Source organism: Phalaenopsis equestris, unplaced genomic scaffold (assembly GCF_001263595.1).
Source record: "Phalaenopsis equestris unplaced genomic scaffold, ASM126359v1 Scaffold000002, whole genome shotgun sequence".
In the NCBI taxonomy this organism is placed as follows: Eukaryota; Viridiplantae; Streptophyta; class Magnoliopsida; order Asparagales; family Orchidaceae; genus Phalaenopsis; species Phalaenopsis equestris.
Genome location: NW_018164444.1, coordinates 62,167,828 through 62,187,857, shown reverse-complemented (window position 1 = coordinate 62,187,857; position 20,030 = coordinate 62,167,828). Strand labels below are relative to the sequence as shown.

Below are 20,030 nucleotides of genomic sequence, written 5' to 3'. Positions count from 1 at the left end.
TTTCTTTGGTCTCATAAGTTTCCTCATACAGCGGGCACAATGTAATCATAAGTGAGATTTTTTTTTTTAATTTAAATAATATTTTCATAAAATTAATTTTCAGATGCTACAATGATAATATTCTAGAAATATTAACAATGGGAGTAGCTATCCTTTCATTTTTATAAAATACCTTCCTTCAAGTACTGTATGTAATTCCTACATTTTGCAACTTCCCTAAGAAAATACTTTAGCTTAATTTTATCACCATGGGCTGTTGTACTATTATAGAAACAAGAGTTATAAAAAAAATAGCCTGCGCTAAAACTAATAATAGCAAACAGCTGCTTACAGATGGCTGCCAAGGTAATCAAATCCCTGAAAGCCCTGTTGCATCGCTGGTGCAGTACACTTTTCTCAATGGTTTAGGCTTCTTCTGAGGCTAGTTCTTTTGCCTTTCCAGAGCTTCAAAATCCGTTCTCTCCTTCCAATTGCTCTTTCGCAACTTTATTGGCCGGTTACCAACATACTTACCATTCATCTCTTTCAGAGCCGCTGCAAGATCTGAAGGATTAGTGAAACTGAAAAATCCTAACCCCCTGGTTTTTCCAGTCCTTTTGTCTCTCACCACACTCGCCATAACAAATGATGGAAACCTGGAAAATGCTTTTGAAATGACGTCATCATTAACTTCATTGCCAAGATCTCCACAAAATAATCGAAAATCATTCTCAGGCCAATCTGCCAATGTTGGATCTTCCAAGTCTGTCCTGCTGCTTTACGTGGGATAGATTTCTTTTTAGTTTCAGCTTTATGTTCATTCTCACTGCTTGCTAGTGTAGCCTTCACACTTTCTAGGGCCTCTAGTGTGATAGTTTGTGCGTCACGTTGGAACAATTGTTGTGCCTTCCAGCTGATGTAGACGGAGTACTAGAACTTAATTACAGCGAAGCCAAGTCGATTCGCAACTTTCCCACTTACCTATGTTCTGCTTCTGCTCAAAATCATTCGCTTCCTCTCTCCGCTTAGCGTAAACCCTGCTCGACTCACTGTCCTGATCATGAGTGAGAATATATATATATATATATATATATACTGCTAGGGTTTCGCCCGATGGCGAAACCTCGCTTTGATTTCTTCGTTTTCATTCCAAATCGACGACGAAGGGCTCCTTTGTTTTCGTCGCCTTCCCTGTCGCAGTAAGGATCTTGCACTAATACGACTTTGTCATTTCGTCTGCTCCGATTTCGTGACTTTGCCTGCTTCTCCTCATGCTCGTCGTGCGGCTTCTCACATTTCGTCTTTCTTCCTCACGTAGACTGTGCTGCTCGACATTGTCCCTTCCGATTGCCTCGCCTAGTCGTTCTGGAGATGGTCTCGACAATGCATTCCTTTGTCAATGCACTTGCCAGCGACTTTCTATTCCTACTCGTGCTTCTCTTTCAGGTTCAGAGCCTGATTTTCATATTGGCAAGTCCTGTAATATTCCTCAATCTTTCCACAACGCTCTTGAAGGTGGTGATGATTACACTTTCATTAAAAAGCTTGGCAAAAAAAAAATGAAAAGTCTGCTCTTGTTTCCACTAAGGTTGAAACCAGCACTCTCGCGCCCTTTGACACTTTGCTCTAGTGGAGAAATTCCTTTATAGTCACCCAAAAATGAAGATCATTTGGAAATAGTTTGATGTTATGAAGTTATTGGGCAGCTGGAATATTAGCTTACTTGACGGTCGACATGTACTTATTCAATTATCTCACGATACTGATTACACTCGCATTTTTCTCAAAAAATTATCAAGATTGACAATTGTTTTATGAAAATTTTGAAGTGGACTGTCGATTTTGATCCAAAAGCAGAGTCCTCTATCATTCTTGTTTGGATAAAGTTTTCGAGGTTAAAATTACATCTGTTCAACTTGAAAATTCTCTACTCTTTAGTAACTCTGCTTACGGTGCTTACGGTAAGTCTCAAGGTTGATAGTACTACGCTTGCTATCACCAGACCCTTTGTGGCTTGTGTGTTAGTTAAGAGAAATATTACCCAACCAGCTCCGGATGAGAAATAGATTGACACCACTCACAACGGGTATTGGCAAAAAATTGAAATAGAACCACACCCTTCTTATTGCTCTAATTGTAGTATGTTTGGTCATAGTTCTACTATTTGTTGTCTCTTGCATCCTCATCTAAGAACGAATATCTCTAAAGATCAGTCATCTACTATCCTTGTTGAGAAGGTGCAACCCGATTCTCTTTCCAACACCGCAGTTCTAGATAAAGAACATCATAGTATAGATATAGTTTCAAATGTGATTATACCACTCACTGTTATTGAAAAAAACCCACTTACATGCCGAGAATCACGAGAGTGCTCTTTCAATCCGATAAAAAACCAGCTCGTACAACAAGCATTTGCTTCTAATGTTCAACAATCTACACAAGTCCAACACACTTTAGACCAATCCACTGATCAGGTGAGTCAATCTTTGGATGAGGAATGACAGGTCTATTACAGTAGGAAGCAGAAGACTGGAGGCCGACTCGAACTCGGAAATTTATGGGATGATACATTTGTTACTACTGGCAATGACACTCATCTTACCAATTTATTAGCTGGCTCCTTCTCTAGAACTAGAGGCAGAGGCAAGACAAAATCGGGTACAAAATCGGCAGAGGCAAGACAAAATCGGGTCGCTCTCTAACTACTTGATACTTCGTATTTTGGCAGTTTTTTTTCTTCTTTAGGTCTATCATGTTTTTTTTTTGTATTTTTTTTTTTGGAACCATTTGATGTGGTTGTTATTGTGTGGGCAGGGTTTTGGGCCCTCCCACACAATTTATTTGTATCATACTTTCTATTTAATATATTAGTCATTGGGTTTAGGGTTCAATGACTTATATATATATATATATATATTGAAAGTTCAATGACTAATATATTAAATAAAAAAGAGTCCATAGATTTTGTGGAAGGTCCCAAACATGGCACCCAGTCCACACAAAAACCATCAAATCAAATGGTTCCAAAAAAGAGAAAATACAACGAAATACATAAGAGATCTAAATACAAAATTAAAAAGTGCCAAAATTATAGTATCAAGCAGCTGGAGAGTGACATGATTTTTCCTTGCCTCTGCCTCTAACTCTAGGGAAGGAGTCAGCTAATAAATTGGTCAGATGAGTGTCATTCTCAGTAGTAACCAATGTATCATCCATTAGATTCCCTAGCTAGAGTTTTCCTCCGTTCTTTTTCTTCCTCCTCGTATAGACCTGTGATTCCTCATCCGAAGATTGGCATGCCTGATTAGCAGAATGGTCTGAAGTGTGCAGGATATGTTTAGGTTATTGAACATTAGAAGTAACTACTTGTTGTATCAGCTGATCTTCTATCGGGTCGAAGGAACACTCTCGTGTGTCTGCACATGTAAGTGGGTCTTTTTCTTCAATAACAGTAAGTGGTATCAGCACATTTGGATCTGTACTTGTAGTAAGATGTTCTTCATTTGGATCTGCAATGTTGGAAAGAGAATGAGATTGGACCTTCTCAGCAATGATGGTAGGTGACTGATCTTTAGCGACATTCGTCCTTGATGAGGATGCAAGCGATAACAAATAGTAGAACTGTGGTCAAACATACTATAATGAGAGCAATAAGGAGGATGTGGTTCTATCTCAACATTTTGCCAATACCCGTTGTGAATAGTGTCAATCCATATCTCATCCGGAGCTGGTTGAGTGATATCTCTCTCAACTAATACAAAAGCCATAGAGGGTCTGGTGACAGCAAGCGTATGATTATCCACCTTGAGAGGCTTACCGTAAGCATTTTCTCTCGAAAAATATTCAAAATCGACAATCGTTTTATGAAAATTTTGAAGTAGACTGTCGGTTTTGATCCAAAAGTGGAGTCCCATATCATTCTTGTTTGGATAAAATTTTCGAGGTTAAAATTACATTTGTTCAACATGGAAATCCTCTACTCTTTAGCAACTGCTTACGGTAAGCCTCTCAAGGTGGATAACCCTACGCTTGCTGTCACTGGACCCATATGTGTGTGTGTGTGCACGAGCATGTGTAAACATGTAAATAGCTATATTTTATTTTCTTTAAGTATTTGAAGTTTTGCCCATGCTTTAGAGTAAAAGATGATATCATTCAAGTGGTTGGTGGTATAAAATAAATAATAGTATTGATGGTTTTTTTCATGTGTATTAGTTGATTTATTATGGTTATGTTTATTTTTTGTTTTATTATTATTATTTTTTTTTTTTTTTACGGTTGTGACCGCTAGTTATGGCTATTAGTTAAGTTATCATGTAAAAATTTGAATTCTTATTGCCCAGCTTTGATAACTACTAAACCATCTAGGCATAAGCAATATAATATGTGCTTTGTTTTATGAAATATTATTTTCCAATTATCCATGTTAGGGCAGTTAACAATCTAATGTCAAGCTGAGCTAGGGTCTACCCGAAAAAATAATTCTATCTAAAATTTTGGCTCGTATCTCAGCTCGTTTATTTCAATTTGATCTTGATATGAGCCAATATTCAAATCATTTTTTGAGCAATTTACATTCATCGAGCTAAATTCGCTCAATTCACAGTCTTAATATCACTCAGGCTATTAACAATTTGATTTCGAGTCAAGCTAGGGTTGGCTCGCAATTGACTAAAAAAAAAATGCAATCCAAAATTTTGGCTCATAGTTCGGCTCATTTATTTCGATCTAATCTCAATACGAGCCAAAATTTGAATCAATTTTCGAGCGTTTAACGATCTTCAAGCTAAATTCACAGCCCTAATCCATGTTTACAACTTTAGGTGTTTTATCTACCTTATTTTGTCTTTTTGCATAATTTCTAGCTAAGGTACACTTTACAAACATCGGGGCATAGAAACGATACAACATGAACACAAACCTATTTTTGAAAATGTAGGATACAATCACTCATTTCACAAGGCATTATAATTCATAAATCTTATAAATTTTAAAACAATATATAATAATTGCACAACATAAATAAGCACTAATGATTCATACACTGTGATAGAAGGGAAAGAAAAAGTAAAAAGTTATGAAAAATATTAAGTATAATAAAAATATTATGTAATTAAATTATAACAATTGCTTAAAATGATCTAGTTATTAATACTTGTAGAATATTGCATAGATAAAAAAGCATAAGTTTACAACATAATTCATCGAAAGTTAACATTTAATTATACATTTTGTTGTCATTTATAAAATTTAAACTTTATTATTCAATACACATTTTTCGAACACCCGTGTCTAATTTTTTTTTTTTTAATTTGATATGAATTTGATATGTGACAAGCATGGTTTCATACATGTCGAAAGTGTGTCACGGGTGTGTTTATGACTAACACATGTTGGACGCTAATTATCTCTTTATAGTGAAGTGTCAGTTATCATATATTCTTAGTTAAGTTACCTTTTGCATATCTCTTTCCCATTTTAATTCTTCCACATTAATTATACTTACATACTTTATCGATGCATCTCTTGCCCTTCTAAATATATGCTAAATTGATCTTAGTCTCTTTTTTCCATGCCCATCTTGAATAGTTGTCATTTCCACCTGCTTTTTAATATGATGTTTTCTCATTCTATCATTCACAATTTATTAAATATCCATCATATCATTCACAATTTATCAAATATCCATTTTAACATCTTTGTTTCTAACTTCGCTTGACTATCTTTGACTTTTGATTTTGAACACTTGGACAGATGGATCATGACTTTTCTAATGGAAATTCATAAAATTACTCTAAGGTCTACATTTGTGTCATATTGGTTTGTTGCTTTCTTGTAGCTTAATGAGTGTGGACCTCATTTTGAGGCCATTAGTCTTTTTCTTAAGATCATAGGATCTAGCTCTAGGGATTCCTATTGACTATCTTAGAAAATTAGTATTGGAATCCGTGCCCTTAGAAATTCCAGTCATTTCCTATTTCTCTTATGATGTCCCACTTTGATGATCTTAAAACCATTGTCGTATAGTCGAGTGGTAAAGAATTATCATGTGGAGACTTAGGGAGAAGTTCCCAATAGGATCTCGAGCCCTAGGAAAACCTTTAAGGACCTTATCATCACACACAGACACAATATTGCACACTCACACATATGAGGCACTAAACCTGAAATTGTCACTACATGGAGCATGAAACAACTCTTTGTGGGCAGCACGACTGTGACGTAGTAGATGAAGGATGACGATCTACAGCGGTACAACAAATTTTCGACAACCAAACATTTTCCTTAGCTTAAATAACAACTCATAGGATTTCGAGGTGGTTTGCCTAGCACAGCATAAACTCCCACATATCGCTTTTCGGTCTTTTGCACAACCCTGTTGTGCAATTATAAGTCCTAACACTTTTAGGATTCTGAGGTTACCGTACAGTACAGTGTAAATTCTCCTATCTTTTTAGGCTATTTGCACGATCTGATATCGTGCGAACATAAGTTTTAAATTTTAAATAAATTGCAGGATTAAATATCAAATAACATCATTTCAAAAACATAAAGCCAAACAATATGATTGTTGAGAAGTCATCAGTATTTCTCCTGGATCTGTGATATCTCTCACTGTTCATTCCTTTGGATTCCTTAAAATAACAGTTCCTGTTTGAGCCACTCCCATTTGATTTCCCCATGTTCAATCGTAGAAACTTAAACTTTAAAATCTTGAAGGCAGAACCACTGATCTTAATCGAGAGTTTTCTTAAGTGATCCCGATCATTTGAGATGTAATTAACTATAGGGGCTTGCCTTTATAGGGAACTTGAAACCCAGATAAAATAAACTCTATCTAATTCTTATATTAGGTAGGGGAACTTGTTGGCCTCATATAAAATATTTCGCAGACCAAACGAATGTCACAAATTATTTAGTTTATGCGATTGAGCTTATTACAAGTGATATGTTTATTCTTCGGGATAAGTGTATTACTTGTGATATCGCGCTTAGTCATCTAAACTATCAAAAATGTGAGACTCGGCTGGTCTCATCTATTTTAAAATTAAAATATTACTTTCAAAAAATCAAAAATTACATATTTATATTAAAACTATTTTCATATCTACAAATTATCTCTTCTTTTCCAAACCAGAAAATTAAAACGGCCGACAAATTCTGGCGACTCCGCTGGGGACTAGTTCCTCTCTCCATCTTTGATCAAGTGGTTTTGTCTTCATACATCAGTGGTGTGTTCATGTCCCTCATGGGTCAGACTATCATTCTTCTATTGACTTACTGTGGTCATTTCTTCCTCAAGTCAGTATAGTCAACTTCTCTTGGATTCTAGGACTGTCTGCTTAACCATCCTTAAGCAGAAGAGGTTCAGGAATCCTTAGGGTTTAGTGGGGTAGACCCCCAATAGGTGTAGTGTGTTAAGGTCGGAATGGGTCCAATGTGGAATGGATCATTTCATATTTTTTGTTGGCTCTTATGCCTCATAATCACTTTACTTCTCTTCTGAAATTTGTTTGTCCTTTTTTACAAGTCACGTCAAATTCCTTTTTTTAACTTTCCTCGGCATTGTGGAAACTCTAAAACCCAATATCAAACAAAGCATTCTGTTTTTATAGAAATAAACAAAAGAAAATTTTTTATGAAAGACAACAACACAAAAAATGAATTCAAATTAAAATCAAAACTTCAAAAGAAATACCCAGTTCACTAGACAAGTGTGTTAATTTCAGCTTCTATGTTGAAATTGTAAGGTCTTGAACACTACTGACACTCGAAAATCTACAATTGACAGGAGCAATGTCATCGCCAAGTTTAACCTTCCTGTTCAACGTGTCTACCGATAAGGACGCCCGTCACATTGTTTCTACGATTTGGTTTGGGTCCGGATTCGAGGGATTCGAAGTATTACTTTGAAAAGCATCTCATGTGATAACGAAAATGGTTGATTCAGATGTTCAGAAACCGTCCTCCAGGTTCAACTTAAATGGTGATCATGATTTCCCTTCCCTCAAGAAGGTGAAGGTCAGTTTCACCCTCGCAACACCAGCTGTTCCGTTAGTAAAAGGAAAGGAAATTTTGTATGAAAATGATTTGATGAATGTTCCTGCTCCTTCATACCCTGCATTTGAAATTGGCTCTTTCTCTAAGTCTGCGCTACTCACGCGTTCCCAAAGAAAGAACCGCAGGAGAAGGGAATTAAGGGCTCAAAGAGCACAAGCAGCCAAGCTAGCCTCAACAAAGACAACTTCTCTACTGGAAACTGAGTCGATGGAGACCTCACCGAGACCTCACCTCACCTCGAAGACCTCACCTCACCTTGAGGGGAGCAGGTTTCATCCTCTGTCTGCCACTAACGGAGAAGAAAGTATTCATAAGATTTCCGCCAAATTAACGTCACCGCCTTGCCATCAAGGTGACAAGAGAAAGAAGTTCGAGACACTTACCCAGATTTGTTATGTTTTTGAAAAAATGACACGAAAGGACAACTGCTCAGTGGCTAAAATCTTAAGAATGATGGGTTGTGTTGTATCCCCTCAAATGAAATGCAAAATATTGGAAGAATGTGAATTAACTCAGCAAATTCATAGGCCCACTAAGAAGCCTAAAGAAGTACCACCACCACGTATTTCCGCCAAACTCCGACTAGGAGATCGAGTAATAACCAATGTTGCTACTAATAAACCCACCAATATCACAGTCACGAAGCAAGAGTTAGCTAAACTACGATCAGGATCAAGATCATTGCTCGTAAGGGATGGTAAGGGATTGTCTACTGTTCTATCTAATCCGCGCACTAGGGGGCCTACTTCCCTTCGCCATGTTGATGTCATCAACAAGACATCCCGTCTCTGGTCATCAGTGTCTCAAGGGAAGCTTTGGAGACCTAAGGACGCTAGTCGGATACCACTAGCAAGTGCAAGAAGCTCTCACCCCGAGGAAAATTCCAAGTCTAAAATGTAAGTTATTATACCAGAATCTGACAAAAATACAGAAGTCTACCAGGGGCCACCGGTCGATCTTAAAGTTATTAAGGGAAATTCAATTGAAGGTACATTAGAAAAGCTTAGACTTGACATTGCAGAGCTCTCAAAGGAGCAACAAAATAATGATGAAAGTGAAGACTTTAGTTTGATGGATGGTGTGGAAGAAGGATATGCAGACATTCTCGTCGTTGAAACCCGAACCTCTTCATAATCACGCGATGCTCCACAGCCTGCAGAGGGGAACGCTTATGATGAATTGCGAAGGGAAATTCAAGTACGAGATGAACAAATGGCTGAGATGGCAAAAATGTTAGAAGAGACGATGGTTGTCGTCGCTGCACTTCAAAATCAGCCACAATCTCCAATGATCATTTCCCCAGAAGTGAATCAGGCGGAGGTTATGCCCGTTTCTGAAGGAAGAAATAACCCCTCCCATTCTAGCAGAAATGAGCCATTAGAAAAGGAACCAGTCTAGATCTTAGCATCAGAAAAGAACATCCAGCAATTAGTGGAAACATAGGTGCAAAAGACTTTAGCTCAATCTAAAGGATAAACATCAGTTCTAAGGGGTAGACCGTACCCAGAAGAATTCGATATTGTTCAATATCCAAAGGGTTTTGTGTCGCCAACATTTAAAATATTCGATGGATTTGGAAACCCTCGTCAACATATTGCGCACTTTCGGGCAAGTTGCTGCAACGCGGGGGTAGTGAAGCATTGCTTTGTCGTCAATTCGTGAATAGTCTTTCAGGGGTTGCCTTTAATTGGTACGTCGAATTGTCTAATGGCTCAATTAAGACTTTCGCAGAATTAGAAAACTTATTTATCAAGAGGTTTGTTGGAGCTCAGCACCATATCACCATTGGTGATCTTGTGGTCGAGCAACAAAAACTGAATGAGACTTTAGTTGACTACATTTTGTGTTGGAGAAACTTAAGCATGAAGTGTGAGCCAAAGTTACAAGAGCAGCATGCAATTGAAATTTTTCTCAAGAGCATACACGGTCCGATAGCCTTCATGCTCAAAGGATTCACCATTAAAACATTTGAAAAGCTACTAAGCAAAGCCGCAAGTTTGCAATAAGAGGTTAAGCAGTTCGGATTTCTAGAGAAAACTGAGAAATCAAAGCCAATGAAGACATTTGAGAAAAAGTCTGGGACGGTTGCAGCAGTTGACAAAGGCAAGCAACCAATGCAGATTCAGGTGCAACCTCAGCAAGACTATCAGCTATCAGCAATACCATCAATCACAACTCCAGCAGGGGACCTACCGCACAGATAAAGGACAGGGTTCATACATGATCGATCGGTTGAGCAGAGTCTACTCCTTCAAGGATGAAGTAGTGGGGAAGATATTCAGAAATTTGATCAAGAAGCCCGAGTTCAGGTTACTAGAGCTGAAGAAACCAGATGAGTTCGATAAGAAGAATAATCCCAACTATTGCTCGTATCACATAATGCTTGGGCACAACATTGAGGGTTGTATCAGTTTTAAAGAGTGGCTCAAGAAGAACTTCAAGACTGGGAGCATGGTGATCCCGAAAGAGTATTTGAAAAGAACCTGAAAGAGGTTCTATCAATATGATTTCGGTCGATCTGTTTGTTCTAACATATTCCTATGCAACTGTCAACGAATGAAATGTCTATTGGCTACTATTGTACTACTATTTTGTTTAAAATGGATATTAGCAGGATCGGTGTTAGTCCGTCTCATCTCTCCCACCGCAATGAATGAAATAAAAGAAAATTTGTTGTTATCCAAAACTGTTCAATACTTGAAAAGCTTATCAGTCTAAGAGAAAAATTTTTGGATATTTTGATATGAATATGACTTCAGGGGAGAATAAAATTAACGCCCTAATAACTGAAACATCCACTTTAAAGAATTTGGACTGGGTCCTAAGGTGATTTCAAACTAAGATAGTGTGGTTGAAATACGAGTAATTGACTCGGGATATCACGAGTCTTTTAATTTCTTGTCACGTGACTAAGTCCTGACTTTCGAACAAATTATAATATCCCAGAATTCGTCTTAAGAAATATTTAAGTATTATTAGTCAGAGGAGTTTGGACATTTAAAATCTTTAAGAGAAATATGTTTCACCAGATATAGTAATTCTCAGAAAACAAACGGAGCAAAAAAATGTGAAAGTCTCCTGAGAAAAAGCTTGAGATGAGCATAAAATCAAAAATTGGTTTCTGAATTCAGACATTCTGAATTCAGACATTCAAAATCTCAAAATCTTTAAATCATGTTCTACCAGATATAGTAATTCTCAACAAAACATGAAGACAAGAAAAAGAATAAAAGTAAAAAAAAAAGATTGCGTGAAAAGTTTGATAAAAAAAAAAAATCAAAGTAAAAAGAGAAGTCTCCCTGAGAAAAAGCTTGAGGTGGATGTATAATCAAAAATTGGTGTCCGAGTTTCCCCTAATTAATGAGACTTAAAATACTCTCTTAAGGAAATTCTTCTGATATTATACTGAGGAAAAAGTTCAGTGATCTTATGTCTTTTGATCGGCTTTTAATTGGCTCAGAAATATCCTTGGGAGATGAAAAATATTTAAATCACATGATAAAAATTCTGAAACCTGCTTAGGCCCAGAAAGAAAGAATTAAATAAACGACGATGTTATTAGCAATTAACGGAAATTCTATCCTGAAGTCATATTTCTTCAGTGTCCAGAAGATTCAACCTCAAAATCAATTCAAGAACGACGAAACGATTCCTCAGAACAACATGAACGATCTTTACACAAATTCAGGGAGGAAGAAATGATGACATCTACTATAGCAATAGTGCAAGGTTGCAGCTCCTCGAGTTGTGACGTCCTTAAAGTAGCACATCTTTATGTGTATTTTAAAGAATATAATTCTGAAAGTACCTTAAAGAATGGATTATTTCTACACACGGGTACCTCGAGAAGTACTATGCATCGCGGTGTTTCAAAGACAACGTCGTTCTTAGAAACAGGGATGTTGCACTTGTCTAAAACTGGGTGTGCTTCCTCCTATGGAAGAGGTTAACTGGTTCTATAGAACCACACTCTTCTCAGACCCTTATCTGGTGCGTATGAGGTTTGACTGGTTCTACAAATATAGAGCTACATCTCTTCCCACGAGGATAATTCTTCGATCAGCTTTGAGGTTGGATGCAAATATTCGACTTTCCTTCTCAAGCTGATTCTTTTGTTCACCTCTTGGGATTGATGTGAGACTCCGACATTCTTTCCCAATGTGACATTTTTTTTTCAGAACTTTCATAAGCTTCATAATTCTTCACAAATACCCATATATTTGCAACATCCACATATCTTTTTTATTCACGATATTTCAGGATCGGTGCAGCGATTCTGATTCCTTCAACTTTTACCTATATTTCGCATTTCTCAGCACTCGGGATAAGCTTCTGCCCTACTCCGTTCTCAGCAATTCTCAGCAATCTCAGCAAATCTCAACAATTCTCAGCAACCCCAGCACTTGAGATAGGCTTCCGCCCTACTCCCTTCTCAGCAATTCTCAGCACTCGGGATAGGCTTCTGCCCTATTCCCTTCTCAACAATTCTCAGCAATCTCAGTGCTCGGGATAGGTTCCCCCCCACTCCCTTCTCAGCAATTCTCAGCACTCGAGATAGGTTTAATCCTATTCCTTTCTCAGCACTCAGCACATTTGGGATATGTTCAATCTTATTCCTTTCTCAGCACATTTGGGGGTAGGTTTAATCCTATTCTTTCTCAGCACATTTGGGAGAGGTTTAACACTAATCCTCTCTTAACATATTTGCACATTTTCTAATCTTTTCTTAACACCCCTTATAACCACGACACTCCTTACAATCATAACAATCTCTGTAAAACAAGACAGCAAAACAATCAAACCATGCAAACATCTGGCGAATCCTTCCATCCCCAGCAAAAACATTTAAAAATTTTCAAGGCACTCTTGCCTTTAGGTTGGGAGCTCTCCAGCGGAGGGCCCAACTCATTCATTCACAAAATTTTTCTCGAGTTGTGGGTTCCTGATTGGGAACCCAACTCAAGTTCAATCTTTGGTCAATCTATTTAAATAATCATTTGGTTTGATGATCTATTCGGTCAATACCAATACGCGCGGTGTGCTTGGTCAACACATCACACCTATTAGGGGTCCATTTGTTGACCTCATTTTAAGGTCATTACTCTTTTCTTTAGAATCCTAGGATCTAACTTAGGGATTCCTATTGACTATCTTAGAAAACTAGTATTGAAATTCATCCCCTTAGAAATTTCAGACATTTCTTATTTCTCTTGTGATGTCCCACATTGATGATCTCAAAATCATCATCGTATGGTCGAGTGATAAAGGACTATCATGTGGAGACTCAGGGAGAAGTTTCAAAAAGGATCTCGAGCCCTAGAAAAACCATTCAGAACCTTATCATCACACACACACACAATATTGCACACTCACACATATGAGGCACTAAACCTGAAACTGTCACTACATGGAGTATGAAACAACTCTTTGTGGGCAGCACGACCGTGACCTAGTAGATGAAGGATGACGATCTACAGCGGTACAACAAGTCTTTGACAACCAAACATTTTTTTTAGTTTAAATAACAACTCATATAAATCCTCCTATTTTTTTAGGTTATTTTCACAATCCGATATCGTGCAAACGTAAGTCCTAAATTCTAAATAAATTGCAGGATTAAACATCAAATAATATCATTTCAAAAACATAAAGTCAAACAATAGGATAGCTTAGGAAGTCATCAAGGTTCTTCTCCTGGATCTGTGATAGTCCCTACTCTCCATTCCTTTGAATTCCTTAAAATAACTATTCATGTTTGAGCCACTCTCATTTGATTTTCCTATGTCCAATCGTGAAAACGTAAATTTTGAAATCTTGAAGGCAGAACCACTGATCTTAATCGAGAGTTTTCTTAAGTGATCCCGGTCATTTGAGATGTAATTAACTATAGGGGTTTGCCTCTATAGAGAACTTGGAACCCAGGTAAAATAAATTCTATATAATTCTTATATTAGGTAGGGGAACTTGTTGGCCTCATATAAAATATTTCGCAGACCAAACGAATGTCACAAATTCTTTAGTTTAGGTGATTGAGCTTATTACAAGTGATATGTTTGTTCTTCGGGATAAGTGTATTACTTGTGGTATCGTGTTTAGTCATCTAACTATCCAAAATGTGAAACTTGGCTGGTCTTATCTATTTCAAAATTAAAATATTACTTTCAAAAAATCAAAAATTAGATATTTATATTAAAACTATTTTCATATCTACAAAATTATCTCTTCTTTTCCAAACCATAAAATTAAAACGACCGGCAATGAGACAGTCTTTTTTAGTTTTTAAGCCTATTTTGCCAAATAATTAATCCAAAATCTGCTTATTTTATTCTAAAAATTAATATGAGCACGTTTATTGGCTCCGAACAAGGGTTCCAAGACAGTTTGGAAAGATCAAATGATGGGGTAGAATGTTAGTAGGATAGTTGGCGGAGGAGGGATGAGTGATGGCATCTGAAATTTGGTGCATTTAACTGCTTGACAGCCGCTTAATAACAAAAAGCTGTTGATATTTTGTGAAACCGACAGCATAGGAGATTGTCGAACATCCGAGATAGTTTACCACCTCGATCCAATTAGGCTACAAATGCGCTACCTGAGGAAGATCTAAGGATACATTACTCGGATAAAAATAAACTAGAGGAAACATTCTCTATTGCATAAACCAAAAGCCAAAAATCCCCAAAATCAGGCTACAAAAAATATATAATTAGTTCTCAAAATAGTAGTGATGCTATTTCTAATAATATAAAATTGGGGCCCATAAGGATTGGATCAGCCAAAATTTTGAAATTTTTCTTCTACTGTAGCTGATGCGATTTTGCCTCTCACTTTCGTGAAAGGTGGGATTCTGAATCTTCTGAGACGCTCTCACATCATTCTCCACAGAGATCTCATCTTCATCTCTAGAAGAATTTAAAACCATATAGTACGGCGATAAGTCAGTAACATTGAAAGTGGCATACATATTATAAGTATTTGCTAGATCATTCTTATAAGCAAATTATTAATCTTCTTGTTGACTTTGATTGAACGTTTGATCTCATCTTGAGCTTTCTAAATAAACATGCAAAAAATAGCCCATTCAATCTAATCCATGCCAACTTGCCTTCCTTGAAGACCTGCTTATGCAACTTCTAGTACTCAACTGGCTGCATCTAGTAGGCAGGTTGGTTTGGAAGCGTAAAGTCTATGTTATGCTAGATCTCCCTCGGAGGTGGCAACCTAAGAGGTAAACTATTGATCAAAATATTCTGAAATTCTCTTAGTAGAGGTTACCCTATGTCTTGTATATACTTCTCTTACTCACTACCTTCTAATACCACCACTAGTGCTCCTCTCAAGCCCTGTAGAAAGATATTCATGACACCTCATACTCTCAAGGTAAGAGCACGATGTGCTTCCTATCCTTGGCAGAAGAATATGTATTCTTGTAGCCATCATAATGTGCGCAACTGTTGTACTGCCAACGACAATCTAATAAGATATGACAACCATTCATAAGTATTACGTCACATCACACCTTCTCCTAAAACTTGTTCTCAATTGAGAACTCCGCGCGACATCTTCTATCAATTGTGATTTTATTCATTCTTTTCAACCAAGATGGAGAGTAAGGCTGGATGCTTTTCTGTATGGCTAGGTTAAATTTGTTGACCATTCCGGTAGATGCCATGTCCCCGCAAATGTCTGCTTCTATGATAGGTTTGCACACTTTTTTTCACACTACAACAAAAGATGGTTTGAAGCCATTGTTGCTCTCTCGTGGGTTCACTCTAATGGATCCATCAAGCCACTAACATCTCTCCTTCGTCGCCACTAACATCTCTCCTTCGTCGGTTGGAAGCTTTTGTTTTTTTTTTTTTTTCCTCTTCACCTTCTTCTTTGTCACTGTTAATTTCTTCCAATATTCTATGTTTAGTGAAAGATCACCTTTCTATGCAGACAATCAGACATAATGTGTCAATAACTATGACATTTGAAGCATTTTGGGGCCGGAATAAACTTGGGAGTGCTGATGGCACCCAAATTTTCTTCACCCTTTGATGATTTCTCCTCGTAAGGGGACGGCTTGGGTGCTATAATGGGCGCACTTTTACTGTCTAATTCTGAGGTCTTGCTCTGTCTTTAAGGTGTAGTGGTTCCTAGTGAGAGCATGTTGAAGCAAGTTTTTCTCCTATCAATGACCGTAATGTTTTATAGCTGGAGTAGACTGTTTAGAAATTCAGGGCAATCAAAAACTCCACTAAAAAAAGCACATGAGCAACTTTGGGATTGTTAGTCTGCCATCGATTTTGATTGTACCTGGTAGTGTGTAGGATGAAGTTCAGAGAAAAAAGTTACAGCTAGAAAATTATCATTCCTTTTTTTTGAATTATCAGATATATTATGAAAGTTTGATAATGAAGAAGTTTATTATACTTGCCAGTGTTTTTGATTGCAGGATCATTTTAATGTAGAAAAAATATGTCAGAGTAAAGAGTTTAGCTCTTAAGTACATTGTTTTCCTGAAACTAAGCGAATCAACAAGAGTCACATATTGCTTTAGTTGTTTCTTAAAACATTACAGTGGAGACAATGGAAGATCTCAACCTGTTAAGCATCTAGATTAGAACAATTTAATCAAAGGCTTGTCATTTATAGAACTCGATAGTGTTATTGTGAGCTATAGAAGCATCTTGATGAATGTATTTTCGTGGAAACCAACAAGAAAATAAAAATAAACTTATTCCATAGAAGATGATAATATTAAACGTGATTGTTGTATTGATAATGGAAGAGGATTTTAACATCAAAATAGATAGCTTTATTTGTAAGTTCACATTGCAACTAGGAGCAGCGAGAGGACTTGGGGGCTGGATATTGAAGGAACTAATATTTTTGAAGTAGTAGTGGCCATATGATATTCTAAGGACGCGCTTTGCAAAGTAACATTGCAGTTGGCCTTGTATGCATACACGAGCATTTCAAAGCGAAGCCCTGAGTAGGCACAATGGAATGGGATGACGCGGGGCTTAGAGGAATTCGGAGCTCCGAGGATAGGCAGAACCAGCCGATCAGCTCAATCCTTGGAGTATTCTGGTTCAGAAGGAGGCTGGACCAGCTCGCCTGCCGCTCCTAAGGGCAGAAAGTATCGCTAATATTCGGCTTTCCTTGTTTTTCCACTTCTTCCTCCTTCCTTTCTTGGTTGCCGCCCAGGGGGGGGGGGGGGGGGGGGGGGGGGGCTTAGGGGATTTTCCCTTTCTATTTTATCTTATTAGTATGTGCTGAATTAGGGTTATATCAAATGTGAGTTATTTCATATTTCTGCATAAGTCTTTATTTTCCCTTGTGAGGATTGTATTTGATGACAGGTGGTGCTTCAATGGTATTCTACTCCGAGGTGGTGTTATATTTTGTATTCTCTCCTATTTTTCTCACTACCACTTCCTCTTCACCTCCTTTAGTCGTCAGCCACCTCTTCTCATCCTTGTTGCCCATGCAAAATATTAGCTTAAATGCAACTTATTAGAATTTATTATTTTGAAAAGAAATAACACCCATATCTCCTAAATTTAGGAAATAAATGACACTCATATCTTCATGATTACAAAAATAAAATCAAATATACTAAATATATAAACTCTTATAACTAGCTGGAAATAAAAGGAAATACCTAAATAAGAAATATAATGAAATAAATAAAATTCTAATATAACTTCTATCAGTTGGCTCAGAATGTTTGATAAGATTATTGCTAAATTAATATGCAGTCTTTCAAATGGATATAAAAGTGTATTTGATAGTTTTGAATAATATATAGGTAAAATTAGAATTTTAGTTGGGTTTCTATTGATGAATTTTGATCCAAATGTATGATTTTGATTTGACAGCGCCATAGATGGTGGTAAATGAAAAAATTATAATTAAGAGGATCCATATTATAGGAAACTTGAATGGAACCTTTAAAAAAACTTAAATCCCATTTATTTTGGTAAACGGTTAGAAATGGGCGAGTAAATAACAATAAATTCATCATCCTAGGTAACAGTATTCCAATGCTGCCTAATTTATTAGTTTATTTGAAGATAAAGACGGTATTGTTAATGATTATGATAATATGTTTATAATTTCTCTCCACATTAATTTCCATTGAAAGCATTTCACAATTATTTTTAAAATGTGTATTCTTCTGTGACGTGCATCATAACCACTGTGCAGTTTTATTTTACTTTTAGATTTTTTTGAAAATTTTAGATTTTGGCGATAGTTAAATTATTATTTGGAGCAAATTGTATGCATTTTTTGGTTTTATAGTAAAGAGACAAATCTTCGCATAAACTAGTTGTTTTACCCTGAAACTCGATTGTTTGCTTATTTTGAGTATTCATGTCATGCGACTTGTGCTATTATATTCTTGATCGTAAGTCTTTTTTCATTGCTGGTTCCACAAGCCATGAGCTCTAGATCTTAGGTCAAATGGCTAGAGTTTGAACATGACAAAGTTGCAAAAATCATGGAGTTATCATAACATCTTTTTAAGGCTTTTCATCATTATGTGACCTTTAATTTACTTGTTAGATCCACAATGATCATGTTAACTATTCATGTATGGATTTAATCTTGTTGTTTTTAGATAATTTTGAGGCTTAAAATTCTCTTATCCTTGCTTCTTTTTGTTTTATATGGTTTAACGGAGTTCATGCAGCATATTTTACCTGTAATCGTTTATTAATTAATCTTTTTTTTTATAAAAACTGTTGGACCAGAGAAACAAACAAGGCGTTCTGTGGTTTTCTTGATCAATCAAAATATAAAAGCTATATGAAGATATTTCAGGAGACGTCTCCTTACAAAAGCGGTCTCAGCAAGGATGAAGCTTCCATCATTGCCAGCAATGATCTCTGTGTAAGAACTATTAATGACCTGGCTAATTTTTTTAGTGCTAATGCTGGCATGCGTACATTATTATTGTTCTCTAGCACTTTATTGTCCAGGGCAATGCATGTTGTTCCCTTTTTTCAATTTAATGTTTAAGTTCATTTAGCTAAGGTAAATAGAAAAAATAAGTAGATGGTTTCACCTATGTGGCTAAAACATACATTTGTGTCCAATTGTGAAAGAATGCATCCTATAGAGGGAATGTTTCTCTCTTGCCATTTCGGAGGCACTTTTCATATGTCTAGACTGCTTATTGTTTATTGGCCATGTATACTATTATAGGATGTTAAAGAGAGAATTATTTCCTTGGATGTTGAATCGCATGAGGGATGGGAGGAAGCGATGGGGGTAAAGGGAAAGGATTTTAAGAACAAAATCACATGTAGATTAGACATATATTATTCTTTTCGTGGAAGTTGGTTAGCGTGAGGAAGGATGGAGCTACCAGCAGTTGAAACATTTCAGTAAAGTTTGTGGCGCTGTAATAAACAAGAACAAACTCAAATAGTTGAAACAGTAAGCCTAGCTATTGATTCCCATACAATCATCTCAGGCGCATCTTCTTCATTGGAATCAACATCATCATTTTGTTGTTTTTGCAGTTAGAAGTCCGAGAAGCTAATTGGAAACATTGAATAGAGAACCTGGCTGATTCTCCAACTACCTTCGATCTTGATTTAAATGTTTTCCCTTACTTAAGGACACTCTGAAATAGCCTCATTCCAAGGCCTAATGCAAGAACCGGGAGCTGTTCTGGATGCTAGAAGGCAGTAGGAATCCAATTCACTCGTTTTTTTTTGCTATGAAGGTAGCGGGACGGCAAAATTTAACTCAAAGCCCTAACACAAAGTGATATCAGAACTTCCAGTTGGTGGCCTTTTTCCCTATCTCGAGCAAGATGAGTGTTCGGAGAGAATGACATAGTGTTAGGAGGGGTCTTTTCATAATTATTTAGCAGATATCTTTTCTTTAGTATTTCTTCTCTAGTAATTTAAGGGTTTAAAATTTATTTGGGTTAGCTTGCCTATAAATAGACTTTTCTTTGGAGGGAATAGGGGATTCTTTTTGGATAA

General features: G+C 36.7%; 1 protein-coding gene and 1 pseudogene across 2 annotated transcripts in view; one reads left to right on the top strand and one right to left on the bottom strand.

Annotated features, from left to right (window-relative positions):
- The window catches only part of LOC110026978 (poly(ADP-ribose) glycohydrolase 1-like), a 53,948-nt gene that overhangs the window by 26,038 nt on the left and 7,880 nt on the right, over positions 1–20,030 (top strand). For both annotated transcript variants that reach the window (XM_020728228.1, XM_020728236.1), the window contains exon 8: positions 18,786–18,924. In XM_020728228.1, the coding sequence (XP_020583887.1) occupies positions 18,786–18,924 (139 nt within the window). The remainder of the gene's footprint in view (positions 1–18,785; positions 18,925–20,030) is intronic.
- Positions 422–3,746, bottom strand: LOC110028916 (annotated as a pseudogene).